Source organism: Budorcas taxicolor, chromosome 21 (assembly GCF_023091745.1).
Source record: "Budorcas taxicolor isolate Tak-1 chromosome 21, Takin1.1, whole genome shotgun sequence".
Taxonomy (NCBI): domain Eukaryota; kingdom Metazoa; phylum Chordata; class Mammalia; order Artiodactyla; family Bovidae; genus Budorcas; species Budorcas taxicolor.
The window spans coordinates 16,933,948-16,957,931 of record NC_068930.1 but is presented as its reverse complement, the minus strand read 5'-3'; the positions used below and the strand labels follow the sequence as shown (position 1 = coordinate 16,957,931).

The following is a 23,984-nucleotide window of genomic DNA, read 5'->3' as shown; positions in this document are numbered from 1 at the left end:
TAGAAAGGGGGTGTGAGCACAGCCACCAGATTGGCCTCTGGGCCATTTTGCCAGTCTCTGCCTGGAACCCATTCTCAGAGGGCAGCTGACCTCTCACTTCACCTGGGTGCGGGTCTGCGGCAGTTCTGCAGAGTGACCGAGGAGAGGAAAAGCCAGGCGGGCAAAAGGCAGTTAGCAACAGCAGACTTTTTTCTCATGTGTGTTTGGCTTTTGCAGGAAGCAAATCTTAAAGTTCTTGGATGCTGAAAAGGACATTTCTGTCCTCAAGGGGACCCTGAAACCCGGAGACATTATTCATTACATCTTCGACCGAGACAGTACAATGAACGTGTCCCAGAACCTCTACGAGCTTCTCCCCAGAACGTCTCCACTGAAAAACAAGCACTTTGGGACGTGTGCCATCGTGGGCAACTCCGGGGTCTTGCTGAACAGCGGCTGCGGGCAGGAGATTGACACCCACAGCTTCGTCATCAGGTAACCGCAATAGCTACTTTGGATCCAGAGTGGCAGGCACTGCCAGTTATCCCAAGAGGCTGAAACAAGGTTAGGTGGCGTAGCTCCCTGTGCATTAGAATTGCTCGGGTAGCCTTGAAAAGTCCCAAAGTCCAGGCTGAGCCCCAGACCATTTGAATCCATCTGAAGGGTCAGAGCCCAGGGAGCCTGAGGGCTTCTGACGTACAACCAAGACTGAGTATCGCTGATCTAGAACAGAAGCAGGCAGACTCTGTCCCACGGCCTGTTTTTATCAATAAAGTTTTATTGAAACAACAGCCAAGCTCGTTCATTCTTGTATCCTCAATGGCTGCTTTCTCACGGCAGTGGATTAGTTGGGCAGAGTTGAAGAATCAAAACAGAGAGAGCATACAGCCCACAAGCCTAAAATAATATCTGGCCTTTTACAGAAAACTTTGCTGACCCCTGGATAGAACCCAGGACAAAATGTCGGTTTAAAAAAATAGTCTCTTGGCCAGTTTTTGGTCCAAGTTTATAAAACTCTTTTAAGGTGTATTCTACTAGTGTCTTTATTACCCTGTAGATAAAACCTGTGGAGTGAGGGGGCAACAAGGCTGGGTGGCTTAGATCCCTGTGCATCAGAATTGCTCGGGTAGCCTTGACCATTCTTCTCTCCAAAGTGTCAGCTCTCATTTCCCAGTCACCTGGGGACACGTTTGGCCCTGACATCTGACCCCCCACCCCAACCCAGACAGACTCAGAAACAAGGCCTTGCTGTCCCCTGATCAAAAGCAGGGCACACAAAGCCTCAAATTTCATCCCAAACACACCCCGGCCCTGGCGGAACCGCGTCTCACGTTTCTATTGGGACCGTCTTGATGCAAAGAGAGCCTTGTCCTCGGCTTTGGGAAGCGGCCTTATCACAGAGCTCCCTGGACCTCAGGACGTGGGACTAGATGGTGTACTGACTCCTGTGTCCGCTGTGATGGACGAGCCTCCACAGCCCAGCAACCTCCCATGTTTTAATTTGTTGTCCTCTGCCTGGTTCTGTCTGTGCCTGGCGTCCCCACTGGCTCAGTCTCTTTTTTTTAAAGCCCTCGAGTCTAAAGACTGGAGACAGAGGGGAGAAGGGGAGGGAAGTGGCAGGTTTGTCTGATTAGAAGCCAGAGAAGAGGTGAGGGTAGGTGAAAGTGTTAGTCGCACAGTTGTGTCCGACTCTTTTTGACCCTATATGGACTGTAGCCCGCCAGGCCCTTCTGTCCATGGGATTCTCCAGGCAAGAATACTGGAGTGGGTTGCCGTGCCCTCCTCCAGGGGATCTTCCCGACCCGGGGATTAAACCTGGGTCTCCTGCATTGCAGGCAGATTGTTTACCACCTGAGCCACCAGGGAAGGCCTTGGTAGGAAGAATATTAAAGATGCAAAGGGTCCAGTCACCTCCTGGGGACCAGGGCAGAGGTGGCCTGATTCTCATGGTGACCTTTCTTTGCTCCACCCAGCCTGACCCCAAGATTTCCAGAGGCCACGGCAGGTTCTAGTCAACATTTTGTTTGTTTGTTTTGGACACTTGCACAGAGAGATGAGCAGCGTGGTGTCTGGAGTCTGGTCTTGGCTCTGCTATCCTTTTGTTGCTTGACTCAGAGTGTGTCACTCCCCTTTCTGGGCCTCAGTTTCATCATCTGTAAAATGGGTATTTGGGCTGGTGGTCTCTGAACTTCAGTGAGCATATGAACCACTTGAGCTTATCAAGAGGCAGGGTCATCAGGGCTGGGGTGAGGCCTGACTAATGCCCTTGTGCTGATGCATGGACCACACTTGGAGAGATTCGGCCACAGCCTGCTTTGCCTCTTCTGGGACCCACATCCACAGCAGTCTACACACACTTAGAAAAGAGGGAGCCACTTGGGGCAACGTGTGGTTGTCCTTTGACCTTGACTCCTTGGCTCTTGCAGATCTGTGTGTCTGTGGGGCAGACTTGTGAGATCTTTAGGGACAAAAGTCAGATGGCCCAGCTGTGTACACACCCACATTTGATGCCAGATGCCAGCACCCCTGACATACAGGCCCTTTGCCATCTCACCCTGCTTGCTTCTCCAGCCTCATCCCCACTGCACAATATGCCCCTCTCAGACCAGATCACCAGCCCTCCTGTACGTACCAGCACAGGTCCACACCTCTATGCCCCAGGAATACATTCATTGGGGCTAAAATGCCACAGTGTGATGTTTTCTAAGCTGCCCGGTTATAAGACTCAGCTGAAAAGCTTGTAAAAATAACTATCAATTCCTCAACTCGCCTGCTGAATCCAGATCTCCAGGTGAGGGACCTGGGGAGTCTGTATTTTTAACCAGTGCCTGAGGTGATTCTCCAGCTTTTGCAAGCTGGAGAAACACTCTCCTGAGGAGCCTCATCCACAAACGGGCTTCTTCTCTTCCATCCTCCTAGACTTCCCGCACGGTTACCCCCTCCAGAAGACCACCTGAAGTGCCTCCTCCCTGGGAGGATGCTGGTAACTGAACATGTACTGAGCTCTCCCTGTGGTCCAGCAGCTTTCTAAGTACTGTGGGTGTCTGGGGGCTGCTTTCATCCCTGGGAGAGGCCCCTGCTGTGATCTCCATCACAGAAGCTGTTGTGGCTGTTCCTTAGCCAGCGGGGAAGCTCTCAGAAAGCACAGAGAGGCTGAACAGGTTACCTGGAGTCACACAGGTAGAACGCACTAAGTCGCTTCAGTTGTGTCTGACTCTGGGTGACTTTATGGACTGTAGGCTAGCCCGCCAGGCTCCTCCGTCCATAGGATTCTCCAGGCAAAAATACCAGAGTGGGTTGTCGTTTCCTCCTCCAGGGGATCTTCCCGACCCGGGGACTGAACCTGCATCTCTTAAGTCTCCTGCACTGGGAGGCAGGTTCTTTACCACTAGCGCCACCTGGGGAGCCCAGGTAGAAAGTGTCAGAGCTGAATTCTGAACCCAGGAGTGTGTCTTTGGAGCCCAGGCTCTGTCACCTGATGTGACCTGGTCACACTTGCCTATAACATGGTCACCATGTGGGCTGAGTGCTCTTCTCCAAGATCCTGAGCACCGGAAGGCAGGCACTGTACCACTCCTGGGCCCAGCAAGTTTCTATGAATGTGCTAGAGAGAGAGCATGCTCAGTCATGTCTAACTCTTTGCGACCCCATGGACTGTAGCCCACCAGGCCCCTCTGTCTGTGGGATTCTCCAGACAAGAATACTGGAGTGGGTTGCCATTTCCTCCTCCAGGAGATCTTCCCAAACCAGGGATCAAACTCGCATCTCCTGCGTCTCCTGCATTGGCAGGAGGACTCTTCCACTGCTGAGCCACCTGGGAAGCCCACGAATATGCTAAGGACCCAATAAATATACATAGCAGGAGATCTTCTTCATAGCAGGAACAGAGATTCCAGAAGGGACCAGAAAGTGCAGGAAGATGCCCTGGGTCTTTGTTTGGGGATGAGGAGGAAGCCAAGAGAGTGAAGGATGGATAAAGTGAAGGATATGCAGTGGTGCCTCAGCTTTCCCCAAAGGATCATTCATTGCCGCCTTTCTCTCCGGCAGGTGCAACCTGGCCCCCGTGCAGGAGTATGCCCGGGATGTGGGGCTCAAGACCGACCTGGTGACCATGAACCCGTCCGTCGTCCAGCGGGCCTTCGAGGACTTGGTCAACGCCACGTGGCGGGAGAAGCTGCTGCAGCGGCTGCACAGCCTCAACGGCAGTATCCTGTGGATCCCCGCCTTCATGGCCAGGGGTGGCAAGCAGCGGGTCGAGTGGGTCAACGAGCTCATCTTGAAGCACCACGTCAACGTGCAGACTGCATACCCTTCTCTGCGCCTGCTGCACGCCGTCCGCGGGTGAGCGGCCCCGGGGTGCGGGAGGGGTGGGGGGGGGGCGTATTCCTTTCCCAGCTGCGTCTGCAGCCCCCACTCACTAGTTGTCTAATTTCTGCAAGTCACCTGGCCTCTCTGAGCCTTGTGTCCTGGAGAAGTGGGTCGGCAGACAGGCAGCATGTGGAATGCTGGTGTTGACCGAGGGGTATTGCTTGCCCAGAGTGCCGCGTGGAGAATGATCCTCCAACTGCTGTTGAGCGGAGAAGGAACCATAAGGGGGCAGGAACAGAAGCAGGAATATTTGTCAGGAAGCTCTTGCTGGAGTCCAGGCTGGGACTTACAGTGGTTTAGACTGGGATGGTGGGCGTGAATATGCCACAGTGTGGCCAGATTTGCCAGAACATTTGCAGTAGTATCTAAGTGTTAGTTGCTCAGTCATGTCCAACTCTTTTGCGAAAGCCACAGACTGTAGCCTGCCAGGCTCCTCTGCCCGTGGGATTTCCCAGGCAAGAATACTGGAGTGGGTTGCCACGCCCTTCTCCAGGGCATCTTCCCGACCCAGGGATAGAGCCTGCATTGAAGGCAGATTCTTTGCTGTCTGAGCCGCTGGGGAAGCCATTTGGAGCAGAGGCAGCAGGACTTGCCAATGAATTCTGTTTAAGGACCTCAAGGGGTGAGAGACAGAGAAAAATCCAAGGCGACTTGTCAAGATTAGAGGTAGAGCAGATGCTTGGTCGATGGTGTCATTTTCTGTGATGGGAGAATTTGGGGGAAGTTTGTGTGTGTTTCGGCATGTTGAGAAACAGCTCTTTCTCGGACGTGTTAAGTATGAGATGTCTGTTACAAATGTACCCCTCCACAGTCCTGCCCCCCATCTGGGTCCTGCATCTAATGATTCGTCCAGTCCCCTGGCAGCTCGCAGTCTTCCCCTGGTGTGGTAAGACAGTTTCCGAGGGATCTAGGGATGATCTTCACTTGGGCCTTAGCTTCACTTGGTGTGACCTGGGAAGCCCTCTGAACCGCCCAGAAGGGACTCATGCTATTCTCATAAAGGTGACCCCTCGAGGCACCCGAGCCTGTGACCCACACTGGTCTCATTAGAGTAGGTATCAGTACAGAAATGCATTGCCCCCAAGAAAGACCCAGAGAAACACCCAGTGAGAGACACTCGTGGCTGATGGAGCAGAGTGATACCTGCATGGACCAGGGCTCACAAGCCACGTCCCTCATCCTGGAGGCTGACCTGTCAAGCCTCCCTTTAGCGCCCACTTCACCCCCCTACAGGGAGCTGCTCTGGTGGCTCAGACAGGAAAGAATCATCCTGCAATGCAGGAGGCCCAGGCTCAATCTCTGGGTTGGGAAGATCCCCTGGAGAAGGGAGTGGCAACCCACTCCAGTATTCTTCCCTGGAGAATTCCATGGACAGAGGAGCCTAGCGGGCTACAGTCCATGAGGTCACAAAGGGCCAGACACGACTGAGCAACTTTCAGCTCAGCTCATTCCCTCCCAGAGCGGGGCTGTTGCAGCATCCCGAACTCATCGGTTCAGTCTCCATGCCTTTAACATCATTTCTTCCTGGAAGGAGGTCTTTATGTGATTTGGAGGTCAGAGGATATAAGGGAAGGAGATGAACTGCCTTTTGGTAAAGAGAGAAAAAGTCCCTTGGCTGGGGAATGGGCAACCACCTGGAAGAAACGACGCAGCCAGAGCTATTTCCAGCTATAATTGACTCACTTTCACCTGTCAAAATAGCATTAAGAGCCAGTAATAAACCCTTTAAACAAACAGGCTGTTAATCCTGAGATTGCCGCGTCTTCCTCTGCAGGAACTCCCAGGAGGAAATACTGCAGGAGACAAATGGGGAGGGCTTCTCCTTTTAGCAAGTGGAGGAGGTGGGGGATGAGGACTCCAGGGGCTTGGGACTGATTTCTGCCAAGGACCCCCTCCCTCTGTGGGGACTCTGGGCCTTGTAGGGTTTGTGTCCAGGAGGGATCATTGAGAAGATGAACAGTGTCTGTATTGAGAGGAAGGGCTTGCCTCTGTCTTGATGGGAGCTCATCTGGTGTTTACTGCAAGAAGCATGGGCTGATAAGGGGCACAGAACAAATGCGTCTGAGAAAAGACCAAGGGGTCATAGAGAAGAAGGCTGAGGAGGAAGCTGGCTAAGAGGCGATCTGGCCTGGCATCAGAAACATGGGTTTGGGAGGTAGGGACACATGGGTTCACATCCCAGCTCGGTTACTCCCTTAGTTGTGTAACAAGCTCGGCCAGGTGGCTTGTCTCGCAAGCCCCGCTTTCTCTCTGTATCCACTGGTGAGCAGTAGCTGTGACAGAAGGTCCCGTCATCAGTACAGGGTGTCCTGTGCCGACCCAGGGGAGACGCAGGCAGTCAGGCATGGCTGCTGTGATCACGGCAGCTGCCTCCAACCGCCGGCCAAGGGAGTGGACTTGTTCTGTAGGCTCACGAGGTAGAATCAGGATCAGAGGGTGAAACCACAGAAAGGAAAGTACATTTAGGCTCCGTTTGATCAAGGTTTCTAAAGAACAATGGACCAAGTCAAATTCACCTGTCAGGAGCTCTTCACCTCAAAGTTCCAAGATGGACTATAGTTTTCAGAATAATCTCATTTCCTTATTAAAAGTCTATTTATGAGGTTTTTAATCCAGTCTCACCCCTGGTTATGAGGTGGGACCAGATAAACACTATTTATTGTGGTAAAATATACACCACATGAAACTTACCACTTTAACCATTTTTATAGTTACTGTAAAGTTCAGTACAGTTCAGTAGTGTCCAGCATATCACATTGCTGTGAAACAGATCTCCAGAACTTTTTAATCTTTCAAATCCAAAATTCTGTACGCATTAATCATAAGTCCCCTTTTCCTCATAAATCCAAGCTCTGGTGACCACCATTCTACTTCAATGTCTATAAATCTGGCTAATTTAGATACCTCATCTGTGTAAGTTGCTCCGTTGTGTCTGACTCTTTGTGACCCCGTGAACTGTATCCACCAGGTTCCTCTGTCCATGGAATTCTCCAGGCTAGAATATTGGAGTGGGTAGCCACTTCCTTCTCTAGGGGATCTTCCCGACCCAGGGATCAAACCCGGGTCTCCTACATCGCAGGCAGATTCTTTACCGTCTGAGCCACCAGGGAAGCCCATTAGTTCCCCTAAAAGATACTTCACATAAGTAAAGTAATAGAGTGTCTTCTTTGTGACTGGCTTGTTTTGTTTAATGTGATGTCCTCGGGGTCCATCCATGTTGCAGCATGTGTCAGAATTTCCTCGGTTTTGCAGGCTGAATAGCATCCTATTGTATACAGATGTCATGTTTGGCTTGTCCTTTCATCCATCAATGGACATTTAGATTGTTTTTACCTCTTGACTCTTGGGAATAGTGTTGCTATGAAGATGAGTGTGCAAATATCTCTTTGAGAACCTGCTTTCTGTTCTTTTGGATATACACTCAGAAATGGAATTCTTGGATTATACAGTGGTTCTATTTTTTTATTTTTTTAGGACCCTCTATAGTTTTCCACAGTGGCAGCACCATTTTACAGCCCACCAACAGTGTACAAGAGTTCCAGTTTCTCCACATTCATACCAACATTTGCTATTTGATTTCTCCACATCCTTACCAACATTTGTTATTTTGTTTTTTGAGAGTATCCCATTTTAACCATTTTAAAGTGTACAGTTCATTTAGAAGAAATTCACTGTCACAGGAAAACATAGACGAATCTCTATAATCTTGGGTTTGGCGATGGTTTCCTAACTATGACTTGAAAAGAACAGGCAACAACAACAATAATACAATAAATCAAAGTGGACTTTGTCAAAATTAAAACTCTGTGTGTGCCAGAAAAACAACACATCAAGAGAGTTAAAAGACAAACCATAGAATAAATATTTGCAAATCATGTATCTACCAAGGGATTAACATCCAGAATATATAGAGACCTCAATAACTCAACAACAAAAAAACCAAACAACTCACTTCAACAATGGCCAAAGATTTGAATAGACATTTCTCCAAAGAAGATATACAAGGGACCAATAAGCACATGAAAAGGTGCTCAACATCACTAATCACTAGGGAAATATAAGTCAAAACCACAATGCCTTGCCACTTCACACCCACTAGAATGGCTGTTATCAAAGCAGTGGAAAATAACAAGTGCGAGGAAACTGGCATCCTTGTGCTTGCTGATGGGACTGTCAAGTGGGAATTGACTCTGAGACACCCTGTGCCTCTGTTTTACAAATGAGGAACCCGATGCCCAGACAAGTTTTGTGACTTGCATGAGGTCACCCAGCCAGTGAGAATCACAACCCTGCGCTGAGCCATGTTGGCTCACTTTAATGCAGTGTCCTAGGTGCAGCAGAAATTCACATCCACCCACTTCTGTATTGGGGCGCACTGTGAGTTCAGGGGGCTGGGAGCTGCTGTACTGCACAGGTGGTCTTCGCAAACTGCAGTGGGGAGCAGCGTATCAAGACTCCACGTGCACAGCACCATTGTCCCAGACACAGGGCAGCTTCCCCACCAGGCAGAACAAACAGGAAGGTCAGCACACCTCGGAACAAACGTATGAGATAGAGTCTGTTTCCAGACCCGTTTTACTCATAAGGAAAGAGGTTCAGGAATGCTACGAGAGAGAATCACCCGAGCTCACTCAGATGGGCAGGAAGGGGATCGATCAGAATCCACAATAGAGGTTAATGCTCTCTGCTCCTCCCACCGCCACCCTGTTCCCGTGTCCTTGACATACAGACTGATCTCTGTCTGTTGACCACTGATGCCCCATGGTCACTGATTGACTACCAGCCTCCTGTCCTGCCAACTGTCCCATTTTTTTACCTGTGACTTGCATGAAGTCAGGGGCTTCCCAGGTGGTTCAGTGGTAAAGAATCCGCCTGCCAATGTGGGAGATGTTGGAGATGCAGGTTCAATCCCTGGGTCAGGAAGATCCCCTAGAGGAGGGCATGGAAACCCACCCACTCTGGTATTCTTGCCTGGAGAACTCCATGGACAGAGAGGAGCCTGGTGGGCTACAGTCCACGGGGTTGCAAAGAGTCAAACAAGACCCAGCAACTAAACAACAGCACAGATGCACTTGAAGGCGTCAGTTGTCTGATTAGCAAATTCACAGGTGGTGTGACTTTGGGGGAATTCCCAATACATGGGTCCTCAGCGTTGAATCCAAATTTCTCTTGTCAGGCTGAAGTGAAAGTGTCAGTCACTCAGTCATGTCCGACTCTTTGCAACCCCGTGGACTATAGCCCACCAGGTTCCTCTGTCAGTGAAAATCATCTCCAGGCAAGAACACTGGAGTAGGTAGCCATTCCCTTCTCCAGGGGATCTTCCCAACCCAGGGATCGAACTTGGGTCTCCCACATCTCAGGAGAATTCTTTCCCTTCTGAGCCATGACGGAAACCCTTGTCAGGCTGAAACAATGAACCAATCTAAGAGGAAGACATTTCATATGAATGAATGAATTCAAGACTCTCTACTTGGGTTCCAAACGACTGTATGGGTACAGAGGGATCGGCAGTACAAACCATCGGCAGAGGTGTGATCGCCCAAAGGAATAACATGATCTTAACAGTACACATCCTTAGCAATGGATGGATGGAGAACATCTTTGACAGTCAGGGAGTTCAGTTACGGCTTGATCAAATCCCACTCAGAGAACCTCATTCAGTTCTGGGTACCAGGCTGGAGAGGGGCCACAGTGGCAAAGAAATTCAAAAGGTGAAAGGATTTGGAAAGAGAAGTCTCCAAGGAACATGACAGCAGTTTTTCTTCATTCAGCAAATACTTACAGACACCTTGAGGGTTCCAGGCCTGTGCTGGGGAAACACAAAAATCATTAAATGAAGGCTCCTGCCTTGAAAGAGTCACTGATTTGGGCTGTGAGGCTGCAGGTGTACAATGAGTTCTGGGAAAGAATCTATAGCAGCAGTCCCCAGCCCTTTTTGGTGTGCGTGCATGCTAAGTCACTTCAGTCGGGTCCGACTCTGTGTGACCTTATGGACTGTACCCCGCCAGGTTCCTCTGTCCATGGGATTCTCCAGGCAAGAATACTGGAGTAGGTTGTTATGCCCTCCTCCAGGGGATCTTCCCGACCCAGGAATCAAACCCACGTATCTTATGTCTACCTGCATTGGCAGGCTGGTTATTTACCAAGCACCACCTGGGAAGCCCAACCTTTTTGGCACCAGGGACCAATTTCATGGAAGACAATATTTTTCACGGGCTGGTGTAAGGGATGGTTTTATTCTAGCACATTACATTAATTGTGCACTTTAAGGCTGCCACTGATCTGACAGGAGGTACCAGTCCATGACCTGGAGGCTGGGGACCCCTGATCTAGAGTGAGTCCGGTTTCCTATGGACACTGGGAAGAACATTCCATCAAATACGATCATCTGAAATGATGGTTGCCTCTTAAGAACGGATGAATTCTGCATTCTTGGAGACGTCCAGTCTGCAAGGCCTGCCCCTTCCTGGGCTGTGGAAAGGGAAATCCATACTATACAGCGAGTGTGTTAATTTGCAAGGGCTCCTGTAACAGAGCACCACAGGGCGGGTGACCTAAAGAACAGAAATGGGTTGCCCTACAGTTTGGAGGCTAGAAATTCTTCTGGGGGCTTTGAGGGAAGAATCTGTCCCATGTGTCTCTCTGTGGCTTATAGATGGCCGTCTTCATCATCCTCCCTGTGTGTCTGTCTCCAGCTTTAAGGACATCAGTTGGATTAGATTAGAACTCAGTCTCATAACCTCACTCTAACTTGGTTATCTCTGTAAAGACTTTTATCTCCAAAGGTCACATTCTGAAGTACTGGGAGATATGACTTCAGCATACGAGTTTTTTTTTTTTTTTAATAGTTTTTTTTTTAAGATTTTTTTTTAATGTGTACCATTTTTAAAGTATTGAATCTGTTACAATACCATTTCTGTTTTATGTTTTGCTTTCTTTGGCCACAAGGCATGTGGAAGTGGTTTGCCCCAGTCTCCTCCAGTGAACACAGATATGGAACGTGAAAGTGTGTTCCATGGTGGAGGTTTAGTCGCTAAGTTGTATCCAACTCTTTACCACCCCTGTTTGGACTGTAGCCCTCCAGGCTTCTCTGTCCATAGGATTTTGCCAGGCAAGAATACTGGAGTGAGTTGCCATTTCCTTCTGTGGATCTTCCCAACCCAGCGATCAAACCTGGGTCTCCTGCATTACAGGCAGTTTCTTTACCAGCTGAGCCACCAGGGAAGCTCATGGTGGTGTCACCTAAAGAAAGGGAGGAAGGACTGGAGTGTTAAAGCACGATGGCATTTGGTCATTTTTAATGGATTGTCTCCATTTTTTTTTTTAATAGCAGGTACATAGTCCAAAGAAAAAGTAAAATAGTACAGAAGGATTTCAAGTGAAAAATGAGCCCTTCTCCACAGAGACAGCCTGTTAAACTGGTTTTTCTATGTGTAACCTTCCAGAGATATCCACTTTCACACCTTAGGGAGCATGTTTTAAGCACTGCATTTGCTAAATTCTGAGAATTATTCCATACCGCCATGCACCACTTCATCCTGCTTCACAGCTGCCTAACAGTCCACCATATCTGGACCATAATTTCTGTAAGCAGAAGGCATCAGTGGGCATCACAGGCTTTTCCAGTCATCTGCTGGTATCATCATTATTACAGAGATCATCCAAGTCTGAGATCTACACACATATGTGTGTATGTAGGCTTGCTTTTTAGATGCGCCATTGCTACAAAGAGATGGTTTTGCTACACACATTGTGAGTTTTCCTAGAGACTGCCAAATTGCCCAACCTGGAGGTAAGTACCAATTTACACTCCCACATATGATTATTGAAAATACCTGTTTTCCCTTAACCTCGCCAACATGACATATTATTAATACCTGCTATCTCTGCCAATCTGGTGAAAAAATGACATCTGACTGTTGTGTGAAATTGGATTCCTTCCATTGTGAGTGAGGTTAAATATATAAATATATATTTTCTGTTTGGAGTGGCATCAGTTTAGATTCTTGGAGAAGGAAATGGCAACCCACTCCAGTGTTCTTACCTGGAGAATCCCAGGGACGGGGGAGCCTGGTGGCCTGCCATCTCTGGGGTCGCACAGAGTCGGACACGACTGAAGCGACTCAGCAGCAGCAGCTTAGATGCTGGAATCTAGCCTGCAGGTGCCTCTTGGTTTGCTTGCTTTTGCTGTGCTGGGTCTGTGTCGCTGCGTGGGCTTGTCTGTAGTTGCAGCGGGTGGGGCTGCTCCCTAGTTGTGGCGTGCGGGCTTCTCGTTGCAGTGTGGCCGAGCATGGGCTCCAGGGCGCGCGGCCTTCAGCAGTTACAGCATCTGGGCTCAGTAGTCGCGGCTCATGGGCTCTAGAGCACAGGCTCAGCAGTCGTGGCACACGGGTATAGCTGTGAGATCCAAAGCCTGTGAGGTCTTCCCGGAACAGTAATCAAGCTCGTATCTCCTGCATTGGCAGGCTGATTCTTTACCACTGAGCCACCAGCAAAGCCCTAGCCAGAAGGTTTAAACCCCCAGGAAATGGTTTTGCCAGGTCCTTGCATGGCCCCTAGGACAGATGCAATATCTGTGCAAGAGTGGCTGTCTCTTGACTCCCTGAGCAGGGAGCTCCTCGACCCGGATGTAGCAGGAAGAACCCTTTAAGTAACCAGCATCTTGTTCTCCCTCCTTTCTTTGGGCAACATACTGTCTAGGATGCTGTAAGCCTACCTTTCGCAGGTGAGGATCCAGTGTCTGCCTAGAAGGGTTTAGGGTAAGGCTGGACTCCTTCACCTCTCCTGCCAGTTCCCCCAAAGGCAGACACTAGCCTCTACTTGTTCATCTTCACTCATTGCTTCATTAAATAAAGATTGTGAAGCACCCACTTTGTAGATGAGCTATACTAAGATCCGGGGTAATATGGAAGCAGAAAGTCAACCTATTGTCATAGAAATTTAAATTGTAGGGGAGGAGAAAGACAAGTAAATAAGTCATTATAGCATGGTCGGTACTAGAATAGGAAAAGAACAGTGCACAGGACACAGAAGCACCCAGGCAGGTCCTGGAAGGCTTCCTGCAGGAAGTGGCATTGAAGCTGAGACTGTAAGAAGGAGTTGCCAGCCAGGAGAAGTAGGAGGTAGTGGTGTCCTAGAAGAAGCCGGAAGTCCCTGGTAATAGTGTGGCTGTGCACAACAGATGGTGGGAGGGATTTCAAGCCCAGATCTCAAGGACTTCACCAGTCGAGCTGAGGGTGCTAGCTGTCCTCCTGTGGATCTCAGGAGTCACAGGGGCTCTATTGGTGGTATGGTCAGACTTGAGGCTAGCCTGGCTCACTGAGAGCACCAACTTGGGTAAGCATGGAGGCCTGGGGACCAGGCATCGGCCTCAAGAATCCCCAGGGCTTGCCCAGCTCTGCAGGTTTACCCCAGCCTCTGAAACAGACCTCCGATCTCCACTTCCACAAAGCTGGAAAGCCACATCCTGAGATCCCCCCAAGACGCCAGAGCTCTCAGGTGCTCCCAAGGACAGTGATAGTCTGTGGAGTCCCTGGACCACCACTGGCTGCCGATGTAGATGACGAGAGACCAGGCTGTCTGAGAGCCCTGCTCCTGGCTTTGCTGCTGATCTGTGCAAAGCATCACCAAGAGTCCCTCAGCAACCACCTGTGACACATTGCTGTTCCTTGGGGATGATATGAGCCATATCCCACGAAGTGCTTTCAGCTTAGAGAAAGCCCTCTTGGCCACTTTTTCTGAAAGTGGCAACCACCATGCTTGCCATGTGCTGAGCACGGGAATCCAGGGAGAAAGACAAAAAAGGCACTTTGGTGATGATTTTTGGCCCTCCTCATTTATTGCCGTCCACGCTCGTAAAACATGGCGCTTAGTCGTCCTGGCAATTGGGGTAACCGCTTTGAAAAATAATTACTGCCTTCTTGGAGATTACTTTGCCTTCTAATTAAAACCTCCAGACTGGTATATTAAAGGTGCATTGTCAATGCAGCATCCCGGATACACCCAGCTAACCTCATTTGGGAAGGCAAAATTAATTAGTTTGTGTTTTAACACCCAGCTGTTATCCTAAGGAAAAGAAATTGTCTACAAGTCGGCCACGCACACTGTCTCTAAATTGGCCAGGGCGGCTGAGGAGAAATAAAGGAAATGGAGAGTGATTTGTTCCTGCATAACTCCGCCAGCTTCTAGAACAAGCTGCTCGTTAGACGGTGGCCCCATGTCCCTGTCAGACCTCGCTCGGGAGTTCTTGTTTACCCAGAGAGGCAGAATTGGAAATGAGAGGGCCCCTCCTGCTGCTGAGCTCAGTTCACTCTGGAGCCTCTTTTGCTCCTAATACCTTTCGCTGAGCAATCCTGGGCAGCAGATCTGAGAGGCTGGGCATTTCTCTTCCTGTCCCAGCCGGTCAGACTCACAAAGCTGCGTGCACTGCCAGCCGCCCCCCTCCTTTACTACTACCTCCCCTTTTGCAATTCCATTTAAGTCCAGCACTTGCCGAGCGCCGTGGAAGCCAGGATAATCAATTCTAGTTTATGCTACAATAACAATCCCTGGAGCCCTTGTCATTTCGCACAACAGAAGTTTCTCATCCTTGCAAAATGTGATGTAGGTTGGCGGGGGCTCTCTTCCAACCAGCGATTCAAGGACTTAGGATTCTTCTATCTTAGGCTGACATCTTTCCAGGAGTCACTGAGGTTATCCAACGCAGGAAAAAAAGCACTGGAAGAACCATTAGTCCCGCAGGGGGCATTTCCGGCTGCAGCCCATTGGCCAGAACTGGTCACGTGACCCCAGCTCTTTGACAAGGGATGTTGAGAGATGTAGGTGAGCCCGCAGAGAACTGGTCGAGTGATGCTGTCTCTGCCGCAGGGCCTTGGCTGTAGCACACACTGAGCCAGGGGCCTCTGATCGCCCCACAAAGGAGCGTAAGGCGTGGGGGAGATCACAGCCTAGTGGGAGTCCAACCCAGACAGTCATGAAGGGTCAGCCCGGGTTGAGAAGCACAATAGGAAATGTGGAAACAAAACTCATGGTAACAACGGGGAGAATGACTAACTCAGTTTGAGCAGAGGAGAGAGGGGAACAAAGGGAGCGTTTCCAGGAAGACGTGATTCATCAGCTTAGTTTGGGGGCAGGGGGCGGAGAGTTCACCCAGAGGACATGTGGGGGACAGGCGTATCTATGAGGAGGGCACAGCACAGGTCTGGGTAACCTCAGACCCACCTAGGAGCTACTTGGATGTTTCCCCACTGATTTCATTCTTCCCAGCCCCTCTCTGGTCAAAGCACTGATGGCCAGAAAAAAAAAAAAAAGTAATTTCTAAAGGCCTTACCCCGCTAAAGCCTTGCGATCAGAAAATAAACCGCAAATCCCGAATATGGCATGTGGCTGTTGTTAGGCTTGAATAGCTCAGAAAGTGAGTAATCTGTGAGATGCTCCCATGCAGGGACACAGCCTGTGGTTCGTGTGTCTCTGGATACCATCAACAGCGGCTCCATCACCATGGAGCACAAACAGCCCAGGAAACAGGAGTGGGGAAGCCGCATTTATCCGAGCTCTGTGTGACCAGCTGCGTGAGAAGTTTGCCTCTTCTCGGGCAGGTCACCCTGGATTCTCATTTTCTCCTCTGTAAATTGAGAGACGGAAACGAGTTCGATCCAGGAGACCCGTGGATTACTCACAGATGTGGTCTATGAACTCACTCAAGAGAGACCCACGTGATTTATTTTTTAAATGTTTTAAATTAGTTGCCAACATTTAAAAGTCTGGAGAATTTGCTTGAAAATCCAGATTTCGGATAGCTTTGAAAAAATTAGAAAATTTGACAGCACCCCACAGGACAACCTTAAAACCAGGCGCCCTATTAGATGCCACAGGCCATGCTGCTCCCTGTTGCCTTGGCAACACAGAGGCCAGTGTCAGTCTTCCTTCCACACGTGTCCCAGCTCATTCAGTTATATCCCCTTGCCAGGTTGCTACGCTGGATGAGCTCCCTAGACCCAGTTGTCTTTAAAGCTCTGTGACTACGCCTCATGCTTACTTTTAACCATCTCTTTTCTCTAAACAAGTCTCCTTCTTAGGTTCTTGTAGCAGAACTGCCTGCCAGTTAGAGCAGGACTTCTTAGCCTTGGCTGTACAGTTGAATTTACTAGGGGAGGTTTTAAAAATCTGTGTCCAGGCAGCACCTGGATGGTGGGAGCCAGGCCTCGGTCCTCTTAAAGCTGCAGGCGATTCCAGTGGGCAGCCTAGGGTGAGAAGGGTTGAGTTACAGCTGAAAGTGCAGTGGACTAGCTCAGGAGGGGATGAGCTGCCCGTTGCTAGAGGTGGTTAAGCCGACGTAGATAAGCACTTCGCAGGGACCAGCTGCTCTCTTGTGGATCCTTCTCCTCCTTGCACTTTCCCTGCCTTCACCCCACAGGGTCCCCCCAGGCTCCACTCAGTGCCACGGAGCATGCACATCACACTTACAGGGCTTCGGGACATCCCTGACCGTCCAATAATTAAGACTCCACGCTTCCAGTGCAGGGGGCAGGGGGTTGATACCTGATCAAGGAAGATCCGGCAGGCCGTGCAATGTGGCCAAAAAATATTTTTAAATCAAAAAGTGAAGGGGCTCAGCATAGGGCAAGTGGAAGGTTTTACTAGAGATAAAGAGGTTGGACCACACTCTCATTCTACATCCAAGCAGGAGAAAAACCATGATGGGAAACAAAAGTGATGACAATGAGAATGGCTGTTTTCCCACTTCTGGATTATATGGAACTTGGAGGCTGTCTTTGTTGTTGTTGTTTAGTGGCTCAGTTGTGTCTGACTCTTTGTGACCCCGCGGGCTGCGGCCTTCCAGGCTCCTCTGTCCATGGGATTCTCCAGGCAAGAACACTGAAGTGAGTTGCCATTTCCTTCTCCAGGGGATCTTCCCAACCCAGGGATCGAACCTGTGTCTCCTGCATTGGCAAGTGGGTTCTTTACCACTGAGCCACCTGGGAAGCCCCTGGAGGCTGTCTTGGTGACCCCTTGGTCTGTGCCCCATCATTGTATAAACGTGAAAAGTGGGTTCAGTAGGGAGAAGCGACTTGCTCAAGGACACGCAGGTGGCTGTTGATAGAACTGTCACTGAAACTCCCTTTCAGCCTCTGTCGCTTAGTCGGTGAAATGGAGGTGGATTCTTCCTTACTGTTTTCTTGTGCAGGTGAACTGAGGCCCTCTATGTATGGAGGGAGCTCAGAGCCTCACTCACAGGAACCCCTTAGCCTAAGGCTCCACTCTTCCCCATACAGGAGACGTGGGTTTGATCCCTGGGTCAGGAAGATCCCCTGGAGAAGCAAATGGCAACCGACCCCAGTATTCTTGCCTGAAAAATCACATGGACAGAGGAGCCTGGTGGGCTACAGTCCATGGAATTACAAAGAGCTGGGCATGAGTTAGAGACTAGACCACAACAAGCACTCTCCCCCACCCCGCCCTTGTCTCCTCTAACACTCCTGGCAGACTCCTTTGCGGGACCCAGCCACATTGGGCAGCCCACATCAGAGGGTTGTGGGGCCTGTGGGCAGGGATGGGAAGGAAATCTGATGATGCTTAGGAGGCAAGGAGGTCAACCCCTGCCAAAGCCAGGTATGGTGCCAGGCAGTGGGCATCACGCAAGAGGCGGCCCCTTATCAGAGCTGGCCAGAGCACCAAGATCGGCCACACCTGTGTGCGTCGTCTGTGGCTGCTTAGTGCTAGGACAGCAGAGGCCAGGAGTGTGGCCGCCACCTGGCCCTTTACAGAAAAGGTTGCCAGCCCCTGCTTTAGATTTCAACAGGCCTGGGCTTCCCTAGTGGCTCAGTGGTAAAGAATCTGGCTGCCAATGAAGGAGACACAAGACACTCAGGTTCAGTCCCTGGATCGGGAAGATCCCCTGGAGCAGAAAACGGCAGCCCACTCCAGTATTCTTGCGGGGAGAATCCCACGGACAGAGGAGGCTGGTGGGCTACAGGCCATGGGCTCGCAAAGAGTCGAACTCCGCTGAGCACACGCGCAGTGTTATGTACTGAGCTCGAGGCAAGGTCATTTTCTACCTCGGTGACCTTGGGCAAGCCACTTCCAGCTCTGAACCTTGTGTCTGCATCTGCATGTATTCACAGGCTTGTGTTCTTTACATCCAATCACATATATGAAAGCACAGAGCCTAAGGGCAGTTCCAGTACTTGATAAATGATGGCTGTCACTATTTACAATAGCTACGGCATGGAAGGAACCTAGATGCCCATTGGCAGATGGATGGATAAGGAAGTTATGGTGCATATACACAATGGAATATTACTCAGCTAATAAAAAGGAACATATTTGAGTTAGTTCTAATGAGGTGGATGAACCTACAGCCTATTATACAGAGTGAAGTAAATCAGAAAGAGAAAGACAAATACTGTATATTAACACCTATATATGGCATTTAGAAAGATAGTACCAACAATCCTACATACAGGGCGGCAAAGAAGACACAGATGGAAAGAGCAGACTTTTGGACTCTGTGGGAGAGGGTGGAATGATTTGAGAGAATAGCATTGAAACGTGTATATTACCATATGTAAAACAGAGGAAGTTTGATGCATAAAGCAGGACACCCAAACCCAGGAGGATGGGATGGGGAGGCAGGGGAGAGGGGTTTCAGAATGGGGGGAACACATGTATACCTGTGGCCGATTCATGTTGATGTATGGCAAAACCACCGCAATATTGTAATTATCCTCCAATTAAAATAACTTAAATGGTGGCTATTAGTCCTCTGTAAAAGGACCTTGGAATCGGCCACTAGATTGGTATCCACAGATGCTGGAGTGGCAAGAGGCAGGCTGTGGAGCAAGAGAAAAGTTTCCTCCTTCCTGGAAAGGATAATTCATAAACTCACGTTAATTTTTTGTGTTTCTTTTTTTCCCACTTTTTTCCTCCAGATACTGGTTGACTAACAAAGTTCACATCAAAAGACCCACCACGGGCCTCCTGATGTATACCCTGGCCACGCGTTTCTGCAGCCAGATCTACCTCTACGGCTTCTGGCCCTTTCCGCTAGATCAGAACCAGAACCCTGTCAAGTACCACTACTATGACAGCCTCAAGTACGGCTACACCTCCCAGGCCAGCCCCCACACCATGCCCCTGGAGTTCAAGGCCCTGAAGAGCCTCCACGAGCAGGGGGCTTTGAAACTGACTGTCGGCCAGTGCGACGGGGCCACGTAAGGTGGGCGCCCGGTGGGACTCAGTGGCTCACATTTGCTACCAGCTACGCCACAGGCAGATGGGAGTCGGGGCGGCACAGACTCTAGAACAAGCAGGCTAGTGGTTTTCTTTGTTCAAGTGTAAAACAGTGACCAGAATATATATATCTATTCCTGCATATATATATTGACCTGAGTATTTATAACTGTGTGGTGTTCATCTAGCATTAGGCAGATAAGCCACAAGAAGAAGGTGTGGAGACCCCACCTGGACCAGATTGAGACTCGGTGCATCTTTGGGGGCAGAAGGACTCGACGTGAAAAGAAGCCAGTCCCACGACTTGGGATGACACGCTGCCTCCCGGATTGGAGAGGTCTTTGGGCTCATGGGTGATCGGAGAACCACCTGTGGACAGCTGCCCCGAGCCTCTGAGAAATGTGGATTCTGGGTGAGCCAAGACCCAGAGGGGACAACTGGACCCATGTCTAACATGGTGCTATTCTTAGAGAAGAGGGAGGTTGGAATGTTCAGCCCAGCAAAGGAGCACATGGTCACCGAGGAGCAGAGGCCAAGTCAGAGCTGAGCACTTGGTTCCGTGAACTTAGAGTTGAACTGCCCACGGGATGAGCCATGGTTGACCCGCCTGTCCCAGACTGGCCTCCATAAATCTGGGGAGAAGGCTGGAGAAGACACGGTGGACAGATCATAGTCCAGCTTTGTAAGAACCCCCAGGAGCCTGGCACGGAGCAGGCAGATGACACCCAATTGCTAGGGTGTCTCAAAGTGTGTTTTTGAAAAATCACAACTTCCTATCAAGAGAGTTGGTGCTCTGACCCAGAATAAGGCAAAAGAGTGTCCCAAGTGTGGTGGTGGTTCTTTAAAACAACTTGAGTCCGTCATGGAGGAAGGGAGCCTGGGCTTTCATCCTCAGGGTTAGCCTTCTTCCTTGCCCTGTTAGAATGTCCCCAGAGGGACAGTCCTGTTCCCTTCGGCCACCAGGGAAGCCGCCGCTAAAGCTTGAAAGGGCACGGCAAAGATAAATGTCATCCTTTTAAAATCGCCTTTCTGGTTGCCTCAGGAGCCCCAGAATGCAAGGCCGGGAAGAATGGTAAGCGTCGCGCTCCATTTGCCTGCAGCCACTGTTTGTTTGCTTTCTGCATCATGCTCGCTGCGGGGTCTCTGCAGCTAGACTTCTGTGTCAACGTCACTTTCTTGTTGCTTTCTTATCCTGATGGTCACACTAGCCAGCACTGAGCTCCAACACTGAGCTTTTCAGCTCTCCGGGGAGAGGCTTCAACGTCCATCCCCACCTCCCTGTTTTCACAGAGGCAGTGATTTTAGAATTTGGCACAAACCCTATGAAGATGAAGAGTTCAGACTTTTTTTTTAAACCAAGTATCCAAATGCAGTATCCAAATACTGGATATAATCTCCGTGGGGAATCCTGGGCTCCATGCAGATAACGTGGGGCTAGAATCACAGGTCACGTGTAGATGAGCGTTAGCCAGCTTGATTTGTTAGCTTCATTCTCTTGTCTGATAAATAAGTGTTTTAAAATCTGTTTGAAAGATAAGTTTAAAAACAACAACATTGTCTTGAAGGTGAAGGGAGTTAAGAAAAGGGATCAAGATCTGCTTCCAAGCCTAGGAGGCCAGACATAATCAATGATGATTCAGAGCGGGACATTTGCTCGAAATTAATGCCTGACGGGAAGCCAGTGGGGGCGGTGGAAAGATGCTCGGAACCTCTTAACCCCACAGGCAGACGCTCCAGCTCCGAACCAAATCCGCACCTCTGTGTTGTTGCTGTTCTTGTTGACACTTGAAGTCTGAGATTTGGGATTTGCGTTGTAAAGTGAATATTTTAAAAAGCAACAGCCCTCACAGCCTCTGTGGGAACAGAGTGGTTTGGACTTCTCACAAGAAGTGGAAATTAACGTCTCGTATTTTACACTTCTCCAGAGCCTTTCACCCTGAGAATCTCAGAGGCCCTGGAAGATGTTTCCTTGTGGAAGCCTCCAGCATCCTTGGGAACAGGCAGAATTTCCAGGCTCAGAGGATTAGCCAAGGCCTTGGGTTCCAGGAGGTTCCAGTGGCGAGTGCAGAGAAGAGCCTCATGTCAGGTCCAGAGTCAGCCCTGCGTCCATGTACCCGTCAATGCCGCTCCCTGCAGGGGAATCAAGGGGCCAGAGCTCTTTTTAAAACATGGCTTTCTTTCTGTCTCTTCTTGGTCTTGGTTCCTTAAACTGAAACTACTAGAGCTGAAGGGGTAGGGACCATCTGCCTCTGGGCTCTCTCTAGAGAATGCTGGGGACCCAGGACAGTCCACACGTCACCACTCCCAACCCGCAGGCCCTGTGCTGCCAAAGCACTTTGGCTATGTGATGGCAGGAGCTCCAAGGCCTTGGCTTCCCCTCCGCAGCCACCCTTCTCCATCTGAGCACCACGATCAGGAGGCAGCCGTCTTCTCCTCCTACTTAGAGCTCAGTTTGCCTGAGAGTCCACTGTAGCGTCTGACCCAGCCTGGCTAGCCTGCAGCCCCAAGGAGTCCCAGTCTGTACCTGGCACCCGGTACCCTGATCTGCTGCCTTGTAACCACAGTGGCCACAGGCCTCCAGGAGCAGGTGCAGTCAGCAACCTCCCCCTGACCCTCAGTCATCCCCAGTCCCCTCATCCTCACCCACCCTGAAGCCCCTCAGCCCTTCTGCATTCTCCTCAAGCCCCCAAATGAGCCCCACTCTCAGCCTCCTCCTTTGCTGCAGAGATGGAGCCATCTGAAATGCAGTGTCTCCTGTGGATCTCTTGACCTCTTTCCTCCCCTTTCACTGCCCTCCTCCCATTTCTGAGGGAACATCCATCCCCTTGCTGGTCCTTAGCCACCCCGCCCCCTCTGTGCTCTCTCTCCACCAACAGGCACGCACCCACCCGTCCTGACCCCCGTGGCCTCATCCCTTCATCCCCAGGCCCAGGAGGGGCTCTCTGGTGCTGGTGCCACCTTTCCTCTCAACCCCCTCTTGGCCTCCACGCTCCTGGGGCCAGAGACTCCAGGTCAAAAGCCCCTTCTCATCACCAAGCTCTCTGCATTGCTCAGCTCCACACCGACTCCTGGACGTTCCCTGTCCCCAAGGTGCCCGGAAGGCCACATTCTCATGATTTTCCTCCCCCTTCCCATTGCCCCTTCATTGTTTATTTATGTATTTATTTATTTATGTATTTATGACTTATTTATTGACACCCTCACCTTAATCTATAGAGTAGCCATGGTAGGCCTGACTGTTGTATCCCTGTCTCCTCCTTGGCCCACACTCAGACCTTCCCCACTGTGGCGTCCTCTCCTCGGGCCCCTTTCATCGCAGCCCTGCATGCTCTGTTAGCACCCCTCACCTTCCTGTGAAGTCAGCCTCCACTTCCTGCAGCTCAGCACCTCCCTCGAGCTCCAGACTCGACTGAACACTGCACGCTGGTCATGCATCCCGCCTGCTCTGGTGGCGCCAGAAACTCAACATCTCTGAAGCCAAATCCATCACTTCTGCCTCCTCTTCTTCCACAGTCTCTCCACCCAGTTCTGAAACCCTGAAGTCATCTCGGTTTCTTCTCCATGCATCCCCTTGTTGCTCTTGCACCATCCTTGCCTTCTGGTTGCTCCGGCAATTTCAGCGTCGGTCTCTTCTCGCCGGATCCTCTGGGCCTGCTTGCACGTTCTCTGTCTATCCTAAACATTCATAGAGATTTATCTTTTTAGTCTCCAGCCATTCACAAACTCTTAAAATAATGTGCAAGTCTTTGTCCTGACGTTACAGGCCATCCAGTAAGGCCCGATCCTTCCTTTACACCCTGCACTGGTCCATCTAGAATAGTCATCATTCCTCAAAAAGGTGCCCAGTCTTCCTGTCTCTGTGCCTTTGGTCTTGCTGTTCCCATCCCCTGGAACACTCTCTTCTGGTTCCTTCAAGGCCCATGCAGAAACCACATCTTTCATGAAGCTCCCCAAATCGACCGACCACTGGGATCTCTCCGTCCACTGAACCACCGTAGCACTTTATTTGTTCCTTTCTCACGGCACTTACCATATTCTGCCTTGTATTATAGTTATTGTGCACTTGTCTTATGACGTTCTTAGATTGTAAGCTCGCCAAGGGCAGGGACTGTGTTTTATTCATCTGTGTCCATCATGGCCCTGGGGGTCGTGCATAGCACACAGCAATTGCTCAATAAATGTTTGTTGGATTAACTCCTTAATGCCTATCAAGGGCTGTATAATTAAGAAAATCATTTTGCTTCATAGGATGCCACAGGAACCTCCAAAGAATCAGTGAGTTGAAAAGATACAGATATCATTATCCCCACTGTGTAGATCATAAGACTGAGGCAAAAACCACAGGAAGCCACGTAGGTCACCAAGAGAATTTGCATCCAGGTCTTCTGGTTCCCACTCCAGGGCTT

The 23,984-nt window shown here is 50.1% G+C and overlaps 1 protein-coding gene across 1 annotated transcript in view; it reads left to right on the top strand.

The window, feature by feature from the left end:
- ST8SIA2 (ST8 alpha-N-acetyl-neuraminide alpha-2,8-sialyltransferase 2) overlaps positions 1 to 20,911 on the top strand; it is a 69,570-nt gene extending 48,659 nt beyond the window's left edge. Inside the window, exons 4-6 of the mRNA XM_052659837.1 lie at positions 217 to 474; positions 4,027 to 4,320; positions 19,278 to 20,911. Coding sequence (XP_052515797.1) covers positions 217 to 474; positions 4,027 to 4,320; positions 19,278 to 19,563 — 838 coding nt within the window. The 3' untranslated portion in view covers positions 19,564 to 20,911. The remainder of the gene's footprint in view (positions 1 to 216; positions 475 to 4,026; positions 4,321 to 19,277) is intronic.
- Positions 20,912 to 23,984: the final 3,073 nt, after the last annotated feature.